This window comes from Hibiscus syriacus, unplaced genomic scaffold, assembly GCF_006381635.1.
Source record: "Hibiscus syriacus cultivar Baekdansim isolate YM2019G1 unplaced genomic scaffold, ASM638163v2 tig00111059_pilon, whole genome shotgun sequence".
Lineage (NCBI taxonomy): Eukaryota > Viridiplantae > Streptophyta > Magnoliopsida > Malvales > Malvaceae > Hibiscus > Hibiscus syriacus.
Window position 1 is genome coordinate 1 of NW_024062966.1, and position 16,578 is coordinate 16,578.

Below are 16,578 nucleotides of genomic sequence, written 5' to 3' on the forward strand. Positions count from 1 at the left end.
GTGACCCTCAAATCACGCATAGAAGATGGAGAAGAAAAGAAGGCCAAAGAAATCCATACTCCAAAGATGAATATCTATGCCACAGAGGAGATATTAGAACATTTATCAACTAGAAAGCTCTACTTATACTTATGTAAGGAAAGTTTTCTCTTACTAACCCTCCTAAGGTTTGCCTTCTTCTATTTCTAATCTTTTGCAGGAATTTGAGGATATGTTTCCTGGAAATTCCCGATGGATTGCCACCGATAGATAATTGAACATCAAATTGATTTCATTCCTGGAGCTACCATTCCTAATAGACCAGTATATAGCATCCTGAAGAAACAAAGGAATTGCAAAGACAAGTCAAAGAACTCCTAAACAAAGGTACATTCGAGAAAGCTTAAGTCCATGTGATGTCCCCGTTTGTTGGTACCAAAGAAAGATGGAACTTGGAGAATGTGCGTGGATTGTAGAGCAGTGAATCAAATCACTATCAATATAGGCCATACCTCGGTTGGATGATATGCTTGATGAACTTAGCGGGGCCAATATCTCTCCAAAATTGATTTGAAAAGTGGCTACCATCAGATAAGAATGAAGGAAGGTGATGATGGAAATCTGCGTTCAAGACCAAACAAGGTTTGTATGAAATGGTTAGTCATGCCTTTTGGCTTGACTAATGCCCCTAGTACCTTTATGCGTTTAAGAATCATGTCCTTCGGCCTTATATTGGTAAGTTTTGTGTTGTTTACTGATGATATATTGATATACAGTAAGTCATTGAAAGATCATGTTGAACACTTACGATCTATTCTTAGCACTTTGAGAAAGAGCATTATATGCTAATCTCAAGAAGTGTTTTTGTACTAATCAAGTTACTTTCTTAGGCTTTATTGTAAGTTCACAGGGATTATCAGTGGATCCAGAGAAGATTAAGGCAATACAAGAATGGCCAAAACCGGTTAATGTCAGTCAAGTTCAAAGTTTCCATGATTAGCCAGTTTTTTACAGAAGGTTTGTACCAAACTTTAGTTCCATTGCTGCCACCTTAACAGGGATTATTAAGAAGAATTCAAACTTCTCTTGGGGCAGAACAAGACAAATCTTTCAACGAACTCAAGATTGTTTGACAAAGGCCCCATTACTAGTCTTGCCAAACTTTGAGAAAACATTTGAAGTTGAATGTGATGCTTTCCGGAATTGGAATTGGTGCTGTTTTAATCAAGAAGGAAAACCCATTGCCTATTTTAGTGAAAACTAAATGGTGCAACTCTGAACTATCCAACATATGACAAAGAGATGTATGCACTCATTCGAGCATTGGAAACTTGGCAACACTATTTATTGCCAAAGGAATTCGTGATACACACTGACCATGAAGCATTAAAGCATATCAAAGGACACAAAACTCAACAAGAGACATGCCAAATGGGTTGAATTTCTTGAGTCTTTTCCCTATGTCATCCACTATAAGAGAGGAAAGGATAATGTCGTGGCAGATGCTCTTTCACGCAGGTATGTCTTACTTAACACTTTGGATTCCAAACTTCTTGGTTTTTCATTCATTAAGGAACATTATGCTACTATTTGGACTTGGAGAAAGGTATAAGTTATGTGAAACAGGTGCTCATGATAAGTATTATCAGCATGATGGATATCTTTTCAAAGAAGAACGATTATGTATTCCACAAGGTTCCATAAGAGAAGTGTTAACCAAGAAGCACATGAAGGAGGACTCATGGGACACTTTGGAGTTGAAAAACTCTTAGCATTCTGAAAGAACACCTCTTTTGGCCAAAGATGAAAAGGTATGTTGAAAAGGTATGTGAAAGGTGTTTAGTATGTAAAAGGGCAAAATCAAGAGTCATGCCTCATGGATTATACATGCCTTTGCCAATACCAACCATGCCATGGATAGATATTTCAATGGACTTTGTTTTAGGTTTACCAAACAAAGAGTGGAAAGGATTCATTTGTGGTGGTTGATAGATTCTCCAAAATGGCTCACTTTATACCATGTCACAAGACTGATGCTATTCTTGCCAACTTATTCTTCCGAGAAGTGGTACGGTTACATGGACTTCCTCGAACCATTGTGTCAGATAGAGACGTTAAGTTCCTAAGTCATTTTTGGAGGACTTTGTGGAGTAAAATAGGCACAAAACTACTATTCTCTACTACATGTCATCCTCAAACGGATGGTCAAACTGAAGTAGTTAATAGAGTTTTATCAACGCTACTACGATCCATCATCAGAAAAATTAAGACATGGGAAGAATGCCTACCACACGTGGAATTTGCATACAACCGAACCATTCACTCGGCAACTAAACATTCTCCATTTGAGGTAGTGTATGGTTTCAATCCTTTAACTCCTTTGGATTTACTTCCTTACCTTATGATCAGATAGTGAACAAAGATGGAAAGAACAAAGCAGAATTTGTTAAAAGACTCCATCAACAAGTCAAGGACAATATTGAGATAAGAACAAGACAATAGAACAACAAGCAAACAAAGGAAGGAGAAGGAACTTTGACGTAGGAGATTGGTTTGGGTACACTTTAGGAAGGAAAGATTCCCAAACCAAAGGAAGTCTAAACTACTACCCCGAGGAGATGGTCCATTTCAGATTATAGAAAAGATCAACGCAATGCCTATAAAATTGAATTGCCCAGTGAGTTTTGGTGGCGTCAGTGCTTCATTAAACATCACTGACTTATCTCCCTTTGAGGATGGACACGATTTGGGGACAAATCGCTTAAAAGAAGGGGGATATAGTCACGACTACACAGATCCGGAGGTCATGCCACACGGTCCCATTACTAGGTCAAGGGCCAAACAATTCAGGGAAGTTCTCTTAACTAAGTGTCTGAAGCTTTTGATTCATTTGATAACTTAACACTCTCTTATGTTATGTTATATAATGTTTTAATAGATAAGAATAACTTAGTATGAACACATCTTACACATTGTTTTTTTTATATTAAGCATTTTAGGATAGTTTTATTATCATATTAAGCATGATTATTATATATACATCAAGGCAGCATACTTATAATGCATTTCATTAGTTTATTTGCATTCATATTAACTCTTAGGCTTTATACATTATCTTACACATATTAGGAGATGATGTACTTAGCTCATGACCATTATACTTAGCTCACATTACCATAAACAACATGGCAGCAAGGTATTTAGCTCGTTTTAGCTCAATATCATGAACTTACCTTGTTTCCTTGCACATATAGGTACAATGGAGTGTGATGCACGTTGAGGTAGCTTGGTGAATGATTTGGACGTCATATATAGCTCACAAACAGCTCACAAAGTACAAGGCAGCTCATGGAAGGCTAAGGGAAGCTCGATTCAGCTGGAGAAGCTTCAGGCTAGCTAAACTTAGCTAGTTGGACTATTGAAGAGTTGCTAAAAGTGATGACAAAGGTAGCTGAATGTAGCTGAACATGCTGTTATGGAGCTCAAAAGGACTCGGCTAGGAAGATCATTCACAAACAGCCCCATGCTTGCTAGCTAGCTCAACACTCAAGCTAGCTTGGAGACACATGCGCCTAAAGAAGCACATGACCAGCCATCATCCAATGCACATGGGTGCACCACAAGGATTCCTAGAACACCCATGTGCCGTGCATATGACCAGCCCTCATGTGCCTTGCATGTGAACTCATTTAGGCGCCAAGATGAAGAGCCCTCTCCCTATTCGGCCAAGCATCATCTCCCATCCAAATTGGCGCCAACTTGAGGAGACACAAGAACTATTCGGCCAAGGATCATTCCCTCCATCTAGGGCCGAACCATCCTCTCTTTTAGCATTTAATTATGTCTTTATAGGGAGATACTAGGCTGGCCGAATCATCTTGTATTTATTCGGCCATGTCTCTCCATTTCCTATAAATATGAAAACATTACATCATTTGTAGGTACACCTTTTATTCAATTAAAGTGAGATTATTCTCTTCTTAAGTCCTGGTGACTTTTTATCGACTTATCAAGTATTTATACTTGTGGTCAACCCCTTCCTTTTATCTTGATACTTCTGGTTCCTAGTTCATATAACTAGTGGGTCAAAGTACTTAACACCATCCCTTGAAGAACAATATAAAGATTGGGTTTCTGCTCTATATAGCATTGGTTCTTCTTTGAGATTTCTTCAAGATACTATCCTCACAACCATCCTTTTATTTCATCACCATAACCATAGCCTTATAAACTATCTTCCGCTTCCATTAGTCATTATTTAAATAGCCTACCAATTCACCCATATGTCTACCACCCTTAACCATTCTATTTTGAGCCATTCACTTTGCAGGTTGTTTTGCTTCCTTCCTAGATCCATAATCATTTGAAAAGGTACAAGTACCTCACATCATCTTCTTTTATAAAACCATTTAAAAATGCACTTTTAACATCCATTTGATATAATTTGAATTCATTGAAACATGCAAATGCTAATAATATTCTAATTTCTTCTATCCTAACTACGAGGGCATATGTTATCAAAATCTATTCCTTCTTCTTGAGTATCCCCTTGAGCAACAAGTATAGCCTTGTTCCTCACTATATTACCACTTTCATCAATCTTATTCCTAAATACCCATCTAGTATCTACAATAGATTTATTACTAGGCCTTTCAACTAATGTTTATACTTTACTTCTCTTAAATTGATTTAACTCTTCTTACATAGCCATTAGCCAATTTTCATCATCTAATGCTTCTTGAATATTCTTAGGCTCTATGTATGAGATAAATGCAACATAATTACATATATTTCTAAGAGAAGATCGAGTTGTTATCCCTTTGGATGGATCACCTATAATTTCACCATCTTTGACATAGTTGTACTCTCTTGGGTAAAAGACTTCCCTTTCTTCAATGGTTGGATTCTCGAGAACATCATGAGTTTCCTCATCTTTCACTTTTTCCTTTGATGATGGTTCTCTAAAGTCATGTCTAACGTCATTTTTGTTTACAATACCTACATCATCATTCACACAAGAATCCTTCCTAGAAAGGGAATTATCATCGAAAATAACATGTATAGACTCTTCTACCACTAAAGTTCTTTTATTAAATACCCGATAAGCTTTAGAATTTAAGGAATAACCAAAAAAAATCCTTCATCATTTTTAACATCAAATTTGCCAAGATTGTCTTTACCGTTGTTTAAAACAAAACAATTACATCCAAAAGGATGAAAATAACTAATGTTAGGCTTTTTGTTTTTGAAAAGTTCATATGAAGTTTTCTTTAAAATTGGCTTAATCATTACTCGATTTGTAACATAACAAGCGGTATTTGTGGTTTTTGCCCAAAAATATTTTGGCAAATTGTTTTCACAAAGCATGGTTCTAACAATTTCTTCTAAAGTTTGATTTTTCCTCTCAACAAATCCATTTTGTTGAGGGGTTCTAGGTGCTGAACAATTATGGCTAATACCATTTGAATTACAAAAATCAGTAAATCCAAGATTTTTAAATTCAGTACCATGATCACTCCTAACACTTGTTATGGAGTAACCTTTTTCATTTTGGATTACTTTTGAAAACGTGATGAATTTTTCTAATGCTTCATCTTTAGTACTTAAGAATAGAACCCAAGTATATCTAGAATATTCATCTACCAATACAAAACAATATTGTTTTCCACCCAAGCTTACAGTCGTAATTGGCCCAAAAAGATCTATGTGGATCAATTGTAATACTCCACTAGTTGATACATCATTAATAGACTTAAAGGAAGCTCTTCTATGTTTTCCTTTAGCACATGCATCACAAATTTTATCATTATCAAATTTTATCTTTGGAAACCCTCTTACTAAATCTCCTTGAATTAGTCTTTGTAAAACACTCTCCTATGCCATAACCAACTATCATGTTCATCCTTAGCAACTAGGCATAAATTAGTCATATTTATAGAATCTAAATGCACCATGTAAATGTTTCCTATTCTATGACCAACAAGCATAATCCGATTAGATGCAATGCCAATGACTTTACAACCATTTGTTTAAAATAAGACATTGTATCCTTTATCACATAATTAACTAATACTCAATAGATTATGCTTTAATCCATTCACATATAAAATATTTTTAATTTGTATGGAAGAGGTATTACCTATAGTACATATACCTTCAATGTAACCTTTTGAGTTATCACCAAAAGTCATCACTCCTCCATTTTTGTCGTTTAGCTCTATGAACCGGCTCTTGTCTCCGGTCATGTGTCTTGAGCATCCACTATCAAGGTACCATGAGTTTGAACTTGTATTTTGCGCCTTGTAGCAATGTTCCTTTTCCTACAAACATATATTCATTTTTTTATTTTTGTTACCCAAATTCTTTTGGGTCCATATTCATTAGTCTCCAAAATTCTAGTCCCCTTAGGTATCTATTTGTGTAGGATATCCTTATCTTTATTAGTAATGAGTTCTTTAGGAACCCATATTCTCCTAACGATTTTACCATAAGAGGTTCTTTGGGGGCCTCTGTGATTGCAGTTTTTAAAACTTTTTCTAACAAAGTTGGATTTTGAACTTTCTCCATTTTCAAAACGTTTTGTTCCAACTTTATCAAAAGAAGCTTTAAGATCATTAATTTTCTTTTGATGATCGTCATTGACTCTTGAAAGTAAGTTATGCAAATCAGTATTTTTCTTTTCAAATTCATCTAATTTGATTTTCAATTCTTTGATCTTACTCTCAAGATTTTTGTTGGTCTTAGATATTAGATTATTTTCATTTTTCAATTTTGAAATATCATTTTTGTTTTTTAAAAATAATTTATCATAATTCGAGGCCAACCCAGTATATTCCTCTAATATATCAAAAGAATAATCTTCGAAATTAAATGAGCTAGAGGTTACCTGAGAGCTTTCCCCGATAGCCATCAAGCACAAGTTTGCTACTTCTTGTTCCTCTTCATCGGATTGTTCATCATCGCTTCGTGTAGCCACATGAACCTTGTGTTTTTTCTTCGATTGACCCTTCTTATTCAATTGTGGGCAATCGTATTTGACATGACCCAGTTTTTTGCATTCGTAGTAAATAATCGGGTCTTTCTCCTTCGATTCCGTTTTGAAGCCTTCATTTCGTTTGAATTTTCTTCCTCGGTTGGGCTTCATTAGTTTTCTGAACCGTTTGGTAAATAATGACATTTCCTTGTCATCGTCATCTTCATCTGAATCACTCTCATCTTTTGTAGATTTGAGAGCAACTCCTACATTCTTCTTTTTCTCTGTCTCCTTCTTTGCCTCGTTTGTCTTTTCGAGGTCTATCTCATATTGAAGCATCATTTCATGCGTTAGGAGAGAACCAATTAGCTCATAAAGGGTTAAGGATTTTAAGTTGTTAGCCTCGATGATCGTCGTATTCTTTGATTGCCAAACTTTTGGAAGAGAGTAAACTAACTTCCTCACAAGCTTCTCGTTTAGAATGATCTCTCCATATGATTTGAGACCATTGACAATCATGGAAAATATATCCGTCATAGCTTTGATATCTTCATATGGTTTCATCCTGAAATTTTCATAACTATGAGTTAGAATACTAATTTTAGATTCTTTTACCTCGTTGGTGACTTCTAGTTTATCCCATATTTCTTTGGCGGTTTTACAAGATGAAACTCTCTCGTATTCATTTGGTCCAAGAGCACAAAATATAATATGAATAGCCTTTGAGTTGAGCTGGAACATTCTTGTCTCTTCTTCACTCCACGATCTCGAATGAGTGGAATGTATTATGTATTCGTCTTCTATGATATTATATGCTCCCATGTCACTTGCTTGAATGAAGTACCTCATCCAATTCTTCCAATAATCATAATTAACTCCATTGAAGAAAGGAGGCTTGTTGACGGGCATTGAATCAAGACCAAATTCGAAGTTTGAAGTGGAGGTCATTGATGACTTGAATATCAATATAACTCTTCCCGACTCGACTTAAGAGGCGATTAAATCTTCAAATGAGTGAGGCTCTGATACCAATTGTTGAGTTAATCAATCGACGAAATAGCCAAGTGGGGGTGAATTGGCAATCAAAATTTTGGTAGAAGCTTTTGCAAAAAATAGAAAATAATTTCACAGCGATTTAGAGTGGTTCGACTTTCTCAACAAAAGTCTACGTCTACTACCTTAGCTATCCACACTAAGGATTTGCCAACAAATTCACTAATTTGTTCTTTTTTTAGGACAATAGTAACCTTACAACTCCCTCAAGAATTATACCCCAAATTCTTAAGAACACTCTCTCCCAAAGAGAAGAATACAAATTTCGCAAACTTACAGAAAAACCTCACAAGGCAAGATGTTTGCACAATTCTAGAACAAAGAAAGAACACTTAAAAATAATACAATTGAGTACAAAGGGTGTTCTTGAAAGCAAAATGAATATTGAATGAAAAATAGGCTTGAAAATGCCCAAACGATAAGTTCAAGGCTTTATCTTTGATTCTCTCACAATTGTTGTTTCTTGTTGTTGATCAATGGCTCCTAAACTTGTTTAAATATACCTTGAATCACTTTTGAACATTGGGGATCATTGGTAAAGTCAATAGAGTCATTATTGTGTAATTATCATTTAAAAAATCTGGTTGGAAGCGTAGGTGCATCAGTACACTCTCAAGGTGCATCGGTACATTGTGTGTAAAATTCAAATATTTTGACCGTTATAAGACCTAGTGCATCGGTACACTTGGGGTGCATCAATACACTAATTACATTCGATGTTTCAAAAGAGCCAGGAGTGCATCGATGCATGGTCTGTGCATCGGTTCATAAAATGCATTCGATGTTTCAATAAAATCAGGAGTGCATCGATGCATGGCTGTGCATTGGTACACAAAATGCATTCGAATTAGGGTGTGCATCGATACATCAAATAGTGCATCGGTACATCCCTTTATAAAATTGATTTTTGACGGTTTTGGTTCGAAATACTTTGTAAAAATTGTTTCAAAAATATTTTAAGTTTAAAACACAATTTTACACTTTAGTAATGATTGAAATTGACCTTTGAAAAACTTAGAGTAATATTTTTGATATTCGAATAATTTAATCGAATATACTTTAAAAATGATTATAAAATCTTAAAATTCAATAACACTTAATTTTTTATATCGAAACATCAAAATATTTTCAACAAACACAAACCAAATTAGCATGCAATAATGGTACCAAATGATAGCGTTTTTCGAATAAAACATTTTTTTATTTCACGTCTTAACCCAAAATCCAAAGAAAATTGTTCAAAAATGGGGAAATAAAATTTTCCTTACCTAGGGTTTGGGTTACACGGCCAAAAGCTGAAAAATCACCAATCTTTCATGAAATTTCTAAGTGATTTCATGTTAATTTAACCTTTATTTAAGCTTAATGAATAAAATATTCATTTAATGAGAAATATCCATTTTGCCATTAATGAAACTTGATATTTACCTTAATACCAAGCTAAATAACATTTATCTTCCTAAAGTCAAAGATGAACAAATTAATTCATCCTTTACAACTTTGCCCATGCAATCTTTTCAAAATTTCAATCTTGCCATTTTTCATCCAATGATCCAAATTAAACATGGAAATAATTCCTCACATCCAATTGTCAATTTTATTTTCATCATTTAAACATGTGGAAATAATATATTTTAAGCTTAATTTATCATCTTCAAATTTTCCCAAAATTTCTATTTTATATGATTTATCGAATTCTTACTGGACTTTAACACCTTCTAGATTTTAAAATAATTTCCAGATCAAACATCTATTTTCCATAAAACCCTAATCTCGAGATAAATTATCCATTTATGGAATAAAAATTCTTTTTAGAAAAATTACCACTTTAATCCCTAAACTTTTTTCAATTTTATACTTTGGTCACCAAACTTTCAAAATTTATGTCACTTTAATATTTATTACACATATCATATATTCGTCATTTAATTTTATATTAATTTTTATAATGAGATTATATATATATGTGTGTGTGTGTCTACAGTAATGAATTTTAATATATCAAATGGAACAAATTAGGAAAAAGGGAGATTGGCACAAATATACAGAGAAAGAGTAAGAAATAATGAATGGGAAGGAAGTGAAAGGTCAAGATCAATGAGTTGGCAATCCACATGGTGAGTATGGGCCGAGGGGTGCAATAAACCGTTTGTGTGAAGGTGGAGGGCATGGGGCCCCTCCATATCGTATCAGTTGCTCATCATCCTGCCTTCGTCATACGTATTTATATATCCACCCATCCAGCTACATTAATCCCATCTTCTCTTTAATTTTGTTGTGAGTATGATTTTGATACAAGTGTTCCATCACTAACATGTTCTTTTTAGAAAAAAAATTAAATGTTAAAAGATTAAAAAAATAATATTAGTAGAAAATATAATTATAAACATAAACAATAACATAAAAAAACACATCCATATATATATTTTTGTATGGACGATATAAAGCCAACGGAGCACATATGAAAATGAATGCTGTGTATATATAAATCATATATATACGAACATCAACATGTGCATAAATCATTATCCATTTCCATACACACTTTGAAGACTTCGCAGGACGCTTGAATTAATTATTTCACAAATATATAAATAATGTCATATTCACAAATATTAAACTAAATGCAGGAAAAATGAAAGGAATGAGGCCATTTTCATGTCCAACGAATCAATTGGAACTTAGCGAATTAAAACTTGTTGGCACCGATAGCCAGCCAGGCCTCCTCTTACCTCCAGGACAAACCACATGGTTTTTGCCATCTTTCACCCCCCCAACCCCAAACACCCACTAGCCATATGCTTTTAAAATGTACTATTGCTGCAACATATACTTGTATAATATTTGAAAGTTTACTTACGTAATATGGTAATAGTAGTTAGAAGATATTATTCATGGCGAGTTTGTACAAATATGTACATATAAATATAATATCTATATAGTGATAGACCAAGGGGTGATTAAGGATAATCTTCTTCTTAAAAATATTAAATTTTTAAATATTTAAGTTATTTTATTATATTTTCATCATCTTATAATTTTATTTTTAAAATATTATAATTTCACCCGCAATCTAAAATTTTGCGTTCATCGTGTGAGAAAGTCATCATGATCGTGCACATGGAATGGGTTTATAACCGTCTTTCGTGGATCCTGGAAGCTTCAGGCAAGTAGAATAGGGGACCCCAAAATTATATTCATACAAAACACCTTCAAGGTTATCAAGATGTAGACAAAACCTAATATACATATGTGTCCATAAGGAAGTTGACTCCTGCCTGGATAATCTTAATATGGTGACCAGTTACGCCTTGCACCATTCTTCCCTCATTTATTTAAAAAAAAACCTTTGGAAGATTTATTTTTTAAATTTGTGTTTTAACAACAGTGTAGGGATAAGTGTACATACAAATGTAACATTATTATTTTTGAATATATTGATTTGTAAGCGGCTTATTTAGTAATGAATTTAATTTTTTTAAAGAATTTATAATTTTTCTAAATTATTATTTGAACATACAAATGTAACATTATAATAATAGTGTTAATAATAGTGTAGGGATAAGTGTACATGCAAATGTAACATTATAATAATAGTGTTAATTATTATTTGAAGGAAGCGATATTTTAGTCATTTTCTAATTTAGTTCGTTTAATATCTCTAGTTTCACGGAGTTGAAATTGGGTTAATGACTATGTCAATTTGGTAAAATTTAAAAAACTGACTATCAAAATATTTTAAAATCAACCGTAATGAATTATTTTGTTTAAAGACATGTAAACCGATAAGTAGAGGAAGGGGTAAATGAACCGAGCTTGAAAGAACAATGTTATATTCGTGTTCGTTTATTTATTTTTAAAGGTGTTTATATTCAGTTTGTGTTCGTTTAAATTTTCAATATTGTGTTCGTATTCATTTATTTATTTTTAAAGGTGTTCGTATTAGTTTATTTATTGTTCACGAACATGTTCGTTTAGCGTTCATTTAGTGTTCGTTTAGCGTTGTTTTAGTGTTTGTTTATCGTTCGTTTATATATTCGATTTTTAATTTCATTTGCGAGCTAAAAAAATGATAAAAATTACTCCACTGGTGGTTAAACTCTTTAAAATTCATAGTTTAAAATACAACTTTTATTATGTGTTCTATTTAATCCTTATCTTCAGCAATATTTAAAGTGTAAAAAAATAAAAGGAAAAGGAGAATCGGGTAAACGAGTTTGTTCATGAACATAAATGAACGAGTTGATAAACAAGCTCATAAACGAGCTTATAAACGAGCTCATAAATGAGTTTTTTCGTGAACATAAACGAACCGAACGCATATCTGTTCGTATTCGTTCGTTTACTAAATGAACATGAACTTTTTGTTCATGTTCGTTTATTTAGCTTAACAAACGAATATAAGCGAACGTTATACGAACAATTCACGAACAGTTCATCGAGCGTTCTGTTTATTTACACCCCAAAAAGAAATATTTGGTGAAAACCAGTGTGCATAGAGAAAATTGTGAAGTAAAGGTCCTTAAAATACAACTTATAATACTCTATCATGATTGAATTTTCAAAATAATGTTTAAACAAATGAAGTGAATTTTGAAAAATTCAGTGAGGTAGTAAATAGATAATTTGTTTAATTAAACAAGACGTATCATATCATAATAAAAAAAAATAACAAAATTTGACATGTCATTTACTAGATTATTACAAGCCAATTCATATCATTTTTTGCACGTGAAGTTATATAATCAAGTAAAGCATTTAGATATATTTTATTAAGTTTAACTTCATCATCTATTAGTAATCTAAATTTGACATGTGTTTAATTTTATGTTGGATTAATATCTGATTAAATCGTTAAATAAAAAGCATAAAAGATTTAAAATATAAATGGTGTTTGGATTTAGACGAACGAGAGAGCTGTCACATACGTGCGTCGGTCAGTTGAAAGTTAAGCATTTGTTGGGCCCTCCACAAGCCAACGTCCATAAGACGACAAATATAAAGAACGTGTGACTAAACATTAAGAAATAAAAACATATACACGTATATACACATTCTTAAAATTATATATATATTAGAATCTAAATAATAATATGGATAAATTATGTATTTAGTCACTACAACTATTACTTTAATTTCGTTTTGGTCATTTAGTTATTTGTTTTTTAAAATCATCACTAATGTTACGTTTTATTTTATTTTGGTCATTCGTTATTAAAAATATTAATGGTGATATAAGGTAATATCACATTATTATTGAAAAAAATGAAAATATCACGTCGGCAGTTTTGATAATCTTTTAATCGTGGGTGACAAAAATAAAACCAAATATAATGATAGTGATGATTCTGAAAAATAAAATAATTAGATGTTTAGAATGGAACTAAAGTGATAGCTAAGTGACTAAATGCATAATTTACTCCAATAAACAAAATTAAAAATTCATGATACACTTCGTAAGAGCCGAAAGGAACACCAAGACTCGGCTCACATGGCCCGTTCTACAACTCTTCTTCACCACCATTTAAAGCTCCTCTCATCTCTCATTTTTTCTTTACATCAAAACCTTTGATTCCAGCGTAGTGCTAAGAAATCTACACACATTTGCTAATTCTCTTTTTTACCTTACGAAACATATGGAGTCAAAGAGGTGCAAAGAGTTCACTAGGGTGAAATATTGGCGGATGAGGAGGAGGCGGACTGCTTCTGGCGGCGGCGGCCGGTCGGTTAGAATGAAGGTGAAGAGGTTGCAGAAGCTAATTCCGGGCGGGAAAGGGATGCAAACGGATCGATTGTTTTTGAGGACAGCAGATTATATAATGCATTTGCAGTCACAAGTTCATATTTTGCAAGCTCTTTCCAAGATTTACCAACCTTCAGTGTAATCTCTCTCCTTTTTTCTTTAAATTTTATTTTGTTAATTAAGATTTAAATATGTATGTAGATTATATTTATACTTAATATAGAAATTAGATGGCCTTTGCAGCCTTGCCAGGTAAAAATGTATGTTCTTCCCCTATTTATGGTAATTATATATGTTTGTTAAGGGCTTTTTTTTTTTTATTTTCTGTGTATTTTGTTAATATTGGTGGGTTTAATATCCTCTGCAATCTTTATATAAATTACATATTTTTATATAAATAGATCATATTTTTATATAAATTACATATATCAATGTTTTGCTTCAATACTTTTCTTTTGTGAAACTATATTAATATTAATATAGAATATTTATAATATTTCATCATTTTAAGTAGTTCAAGAATGTTATGGATCAATCCAACCCGAGCTTAAATAAGTTGGATATACAAAAAATAAAATCATTACTTGGCTCCTAGATAAAACTACATTTCTTTAAATACTTTTTATAACTTAGAAAACAAAGTAATTAAATGTTTAATTTAAAAGAGTGTATTTGAATTAATATGTTGGTATAATTTATTAGCTCATTTTCCTGATAAACAATATCATACATCTTCAAGTTATGATATATAATTTTAAAGTTATCTTTAAATTTCTAAATTATTTTAATGGAATCATCAAAATATTAATATCAAGGGTAAACTACGCCGATGGTCACTAATGTCTGGATTAGTGTTCTTTTCACCACTGATGTTTTAAAAGTTATAAATTGGTCACTAACGTTATCGTTATTACAAAATAGTCACTCGACGTTTCTTCTTCTTCTTCTTCATATGGAGGAGTATATTTCGTGTGTGATGATCGTTTCTTCTTCTTCATATCCCAGTATAGTGGCGGAGTATATGCCGTGTGTAATGATTGTTTCTTCTTCTTATGTCGTGTGTGATGACCATTTCTTCTTCTTCTTATTCTTCTTCATATCCCAGTATAGTGGCGGAGTATATACCGTGTATAGTGGCAAAGTATATGCTCTGTGTGATGATCATTTCTTCTTCTTCTTCTTCTTCTTCTTCCTCAAATCTTTATGTGCAGAACCATATCGTTGAACTGATGCAACTACATAAGTAGGATCTGAAGATGGGAAAAAAGGAAAGGAACAAGTAAAAAGATGAAATCTTGAGGATAACAATAAGTTTCTTGAAATGACAGCGACATAATCTACCTTTCAAAGACGCAGCAGCCACATAATATAGAGAACCTATAAGAGCAACTGTTATTACTATTGTGAATGCCTGAGCAAATGAAACAAACAACGGTATCAAACAGTGTGTTAGAAAAAAAAAAGGGCACACCCTATGTATCAAATAATTTAAATGTAGTTACACAATAATACCAGTTTCTTTTCACAAAAGAAAGAGGGAGGTGTTTCCAAGTTATTTTGAAGATAAAGAAGAAGAAGAGTCAAAAGGTAGATCAAACATGCTGAGTCAGTTGGTTTAACGTGCCACATCAGCATTCCGTTGCTACAGTAACAATTGTTAACGATTGTTAACGTCAAGTGACCATTTTGTAATAAGCGATAATGTTAGTGACTAATTTGTGACTTTTGAAACTTCAACGATGAAAAGGAACACGAACCTAAACATTAGTGACCATATGCATAGTTTACCCTAATATCAATAACGATCAAATCTTTCCATTGACCTAATAATTAACCTGAGCAGTAAATGTCAACTTAAATTTGATAGGAGGTATATTTAAAATATGTGGATTAATTTATACACACATGCGTACCTATTGGATGTACAATTTAAATTTGACTAATTAAAGAAAAGAAAAATAAATAATTATCCTAAATTTATTAATATAATCTATTATTTTTAACACATCATATTTAAATTCTCCTAGTGATAGGTGAATATGTGTTTATAATTTATTACACGTCAAATCCAAATTAGTATATAACCAAAAATTGGCAATTTTGTTGATAGAAAGAGCTAATTAATATAAGATGAGTATGTCATGCTCGACAAGTACCGATGAGCATCACTAACGATGAGTATCACTAATTTAATTTATAAAAATTTAAAATTCTAAAAGTTATAAATTAGTTAAAAAAAATTAAAGGTTAAATTATTTAAAATAAAAGGTAAACTATACTAGTGACCACTTAACTATTATCCTTTTTCATTTTGACCACCATTTCTGAAATTTTATAACTCAGGTCACTCAACTATTTAATGCATTCAATTAAGCCAATTTTCGTAAATATTTAACAGAGAAACTGATGTGACAATTAAAATATTTGATATAATTACACATTTGATCATTGTTAATTATATATTCTATCGATTTGGTCCTAATTTTAATAAATTAGAATAAATTTAACCCTCAAATCAAATGATACCATGTGTTACCCATGCCAAGTATAATGACATGTGTCACCATCCGATTGGATGACTAAATTTAGTTTAATTTATTTTTTAATTAATATATTTTTCTCATCGATCAAAAGGTGACAGTCACCCTCTAGAGGAAAGAAAATTTTAAACTCTCAAATGATACCTAATGGAATCAAACATGGAGTTCCTGGATTGAAGAAGCAAGACTCAACCATTGAACCAAAGTAGTTAATTGGTTCAAATCATTTCATGAACAAGCAATTAATCAAATCATTCAAGCTTCTAAAACCATTTTGAAACTACATTGGA

The 16,578-nt window shown here is 32.4% G+C and overlaps 1 protein-coding gene across 1 annotated transcript; it reads left to right on the forward strand.

Moving 5' to 3' along the window:
• Positions 1 to 13,550: 13,550 nt before the first annotated feature.
• LOC120151544 (transcription factor IBH1-like) lies at positions 13,551 to 15,282 on the forward strand. Its single transcript, XM_039163957.1, has 2 exons — positions 13,551 to 13,886; positions 14,960 to 15,282. Exons 1-2 carry the CDS (start codon positions 13,642 to 13,644, stop codon positions 14,976 to 14,978), a joined length of 264 nt encoding a protein of 87 aa, XP_039019888.1. The 5' UTR covers positions 13,551 to 13,641; the 3' UTR covers positions 14,979 to 15,282.
• Positions 15,283 to 16,578: the final 1,296 nt, after the last annotated feature.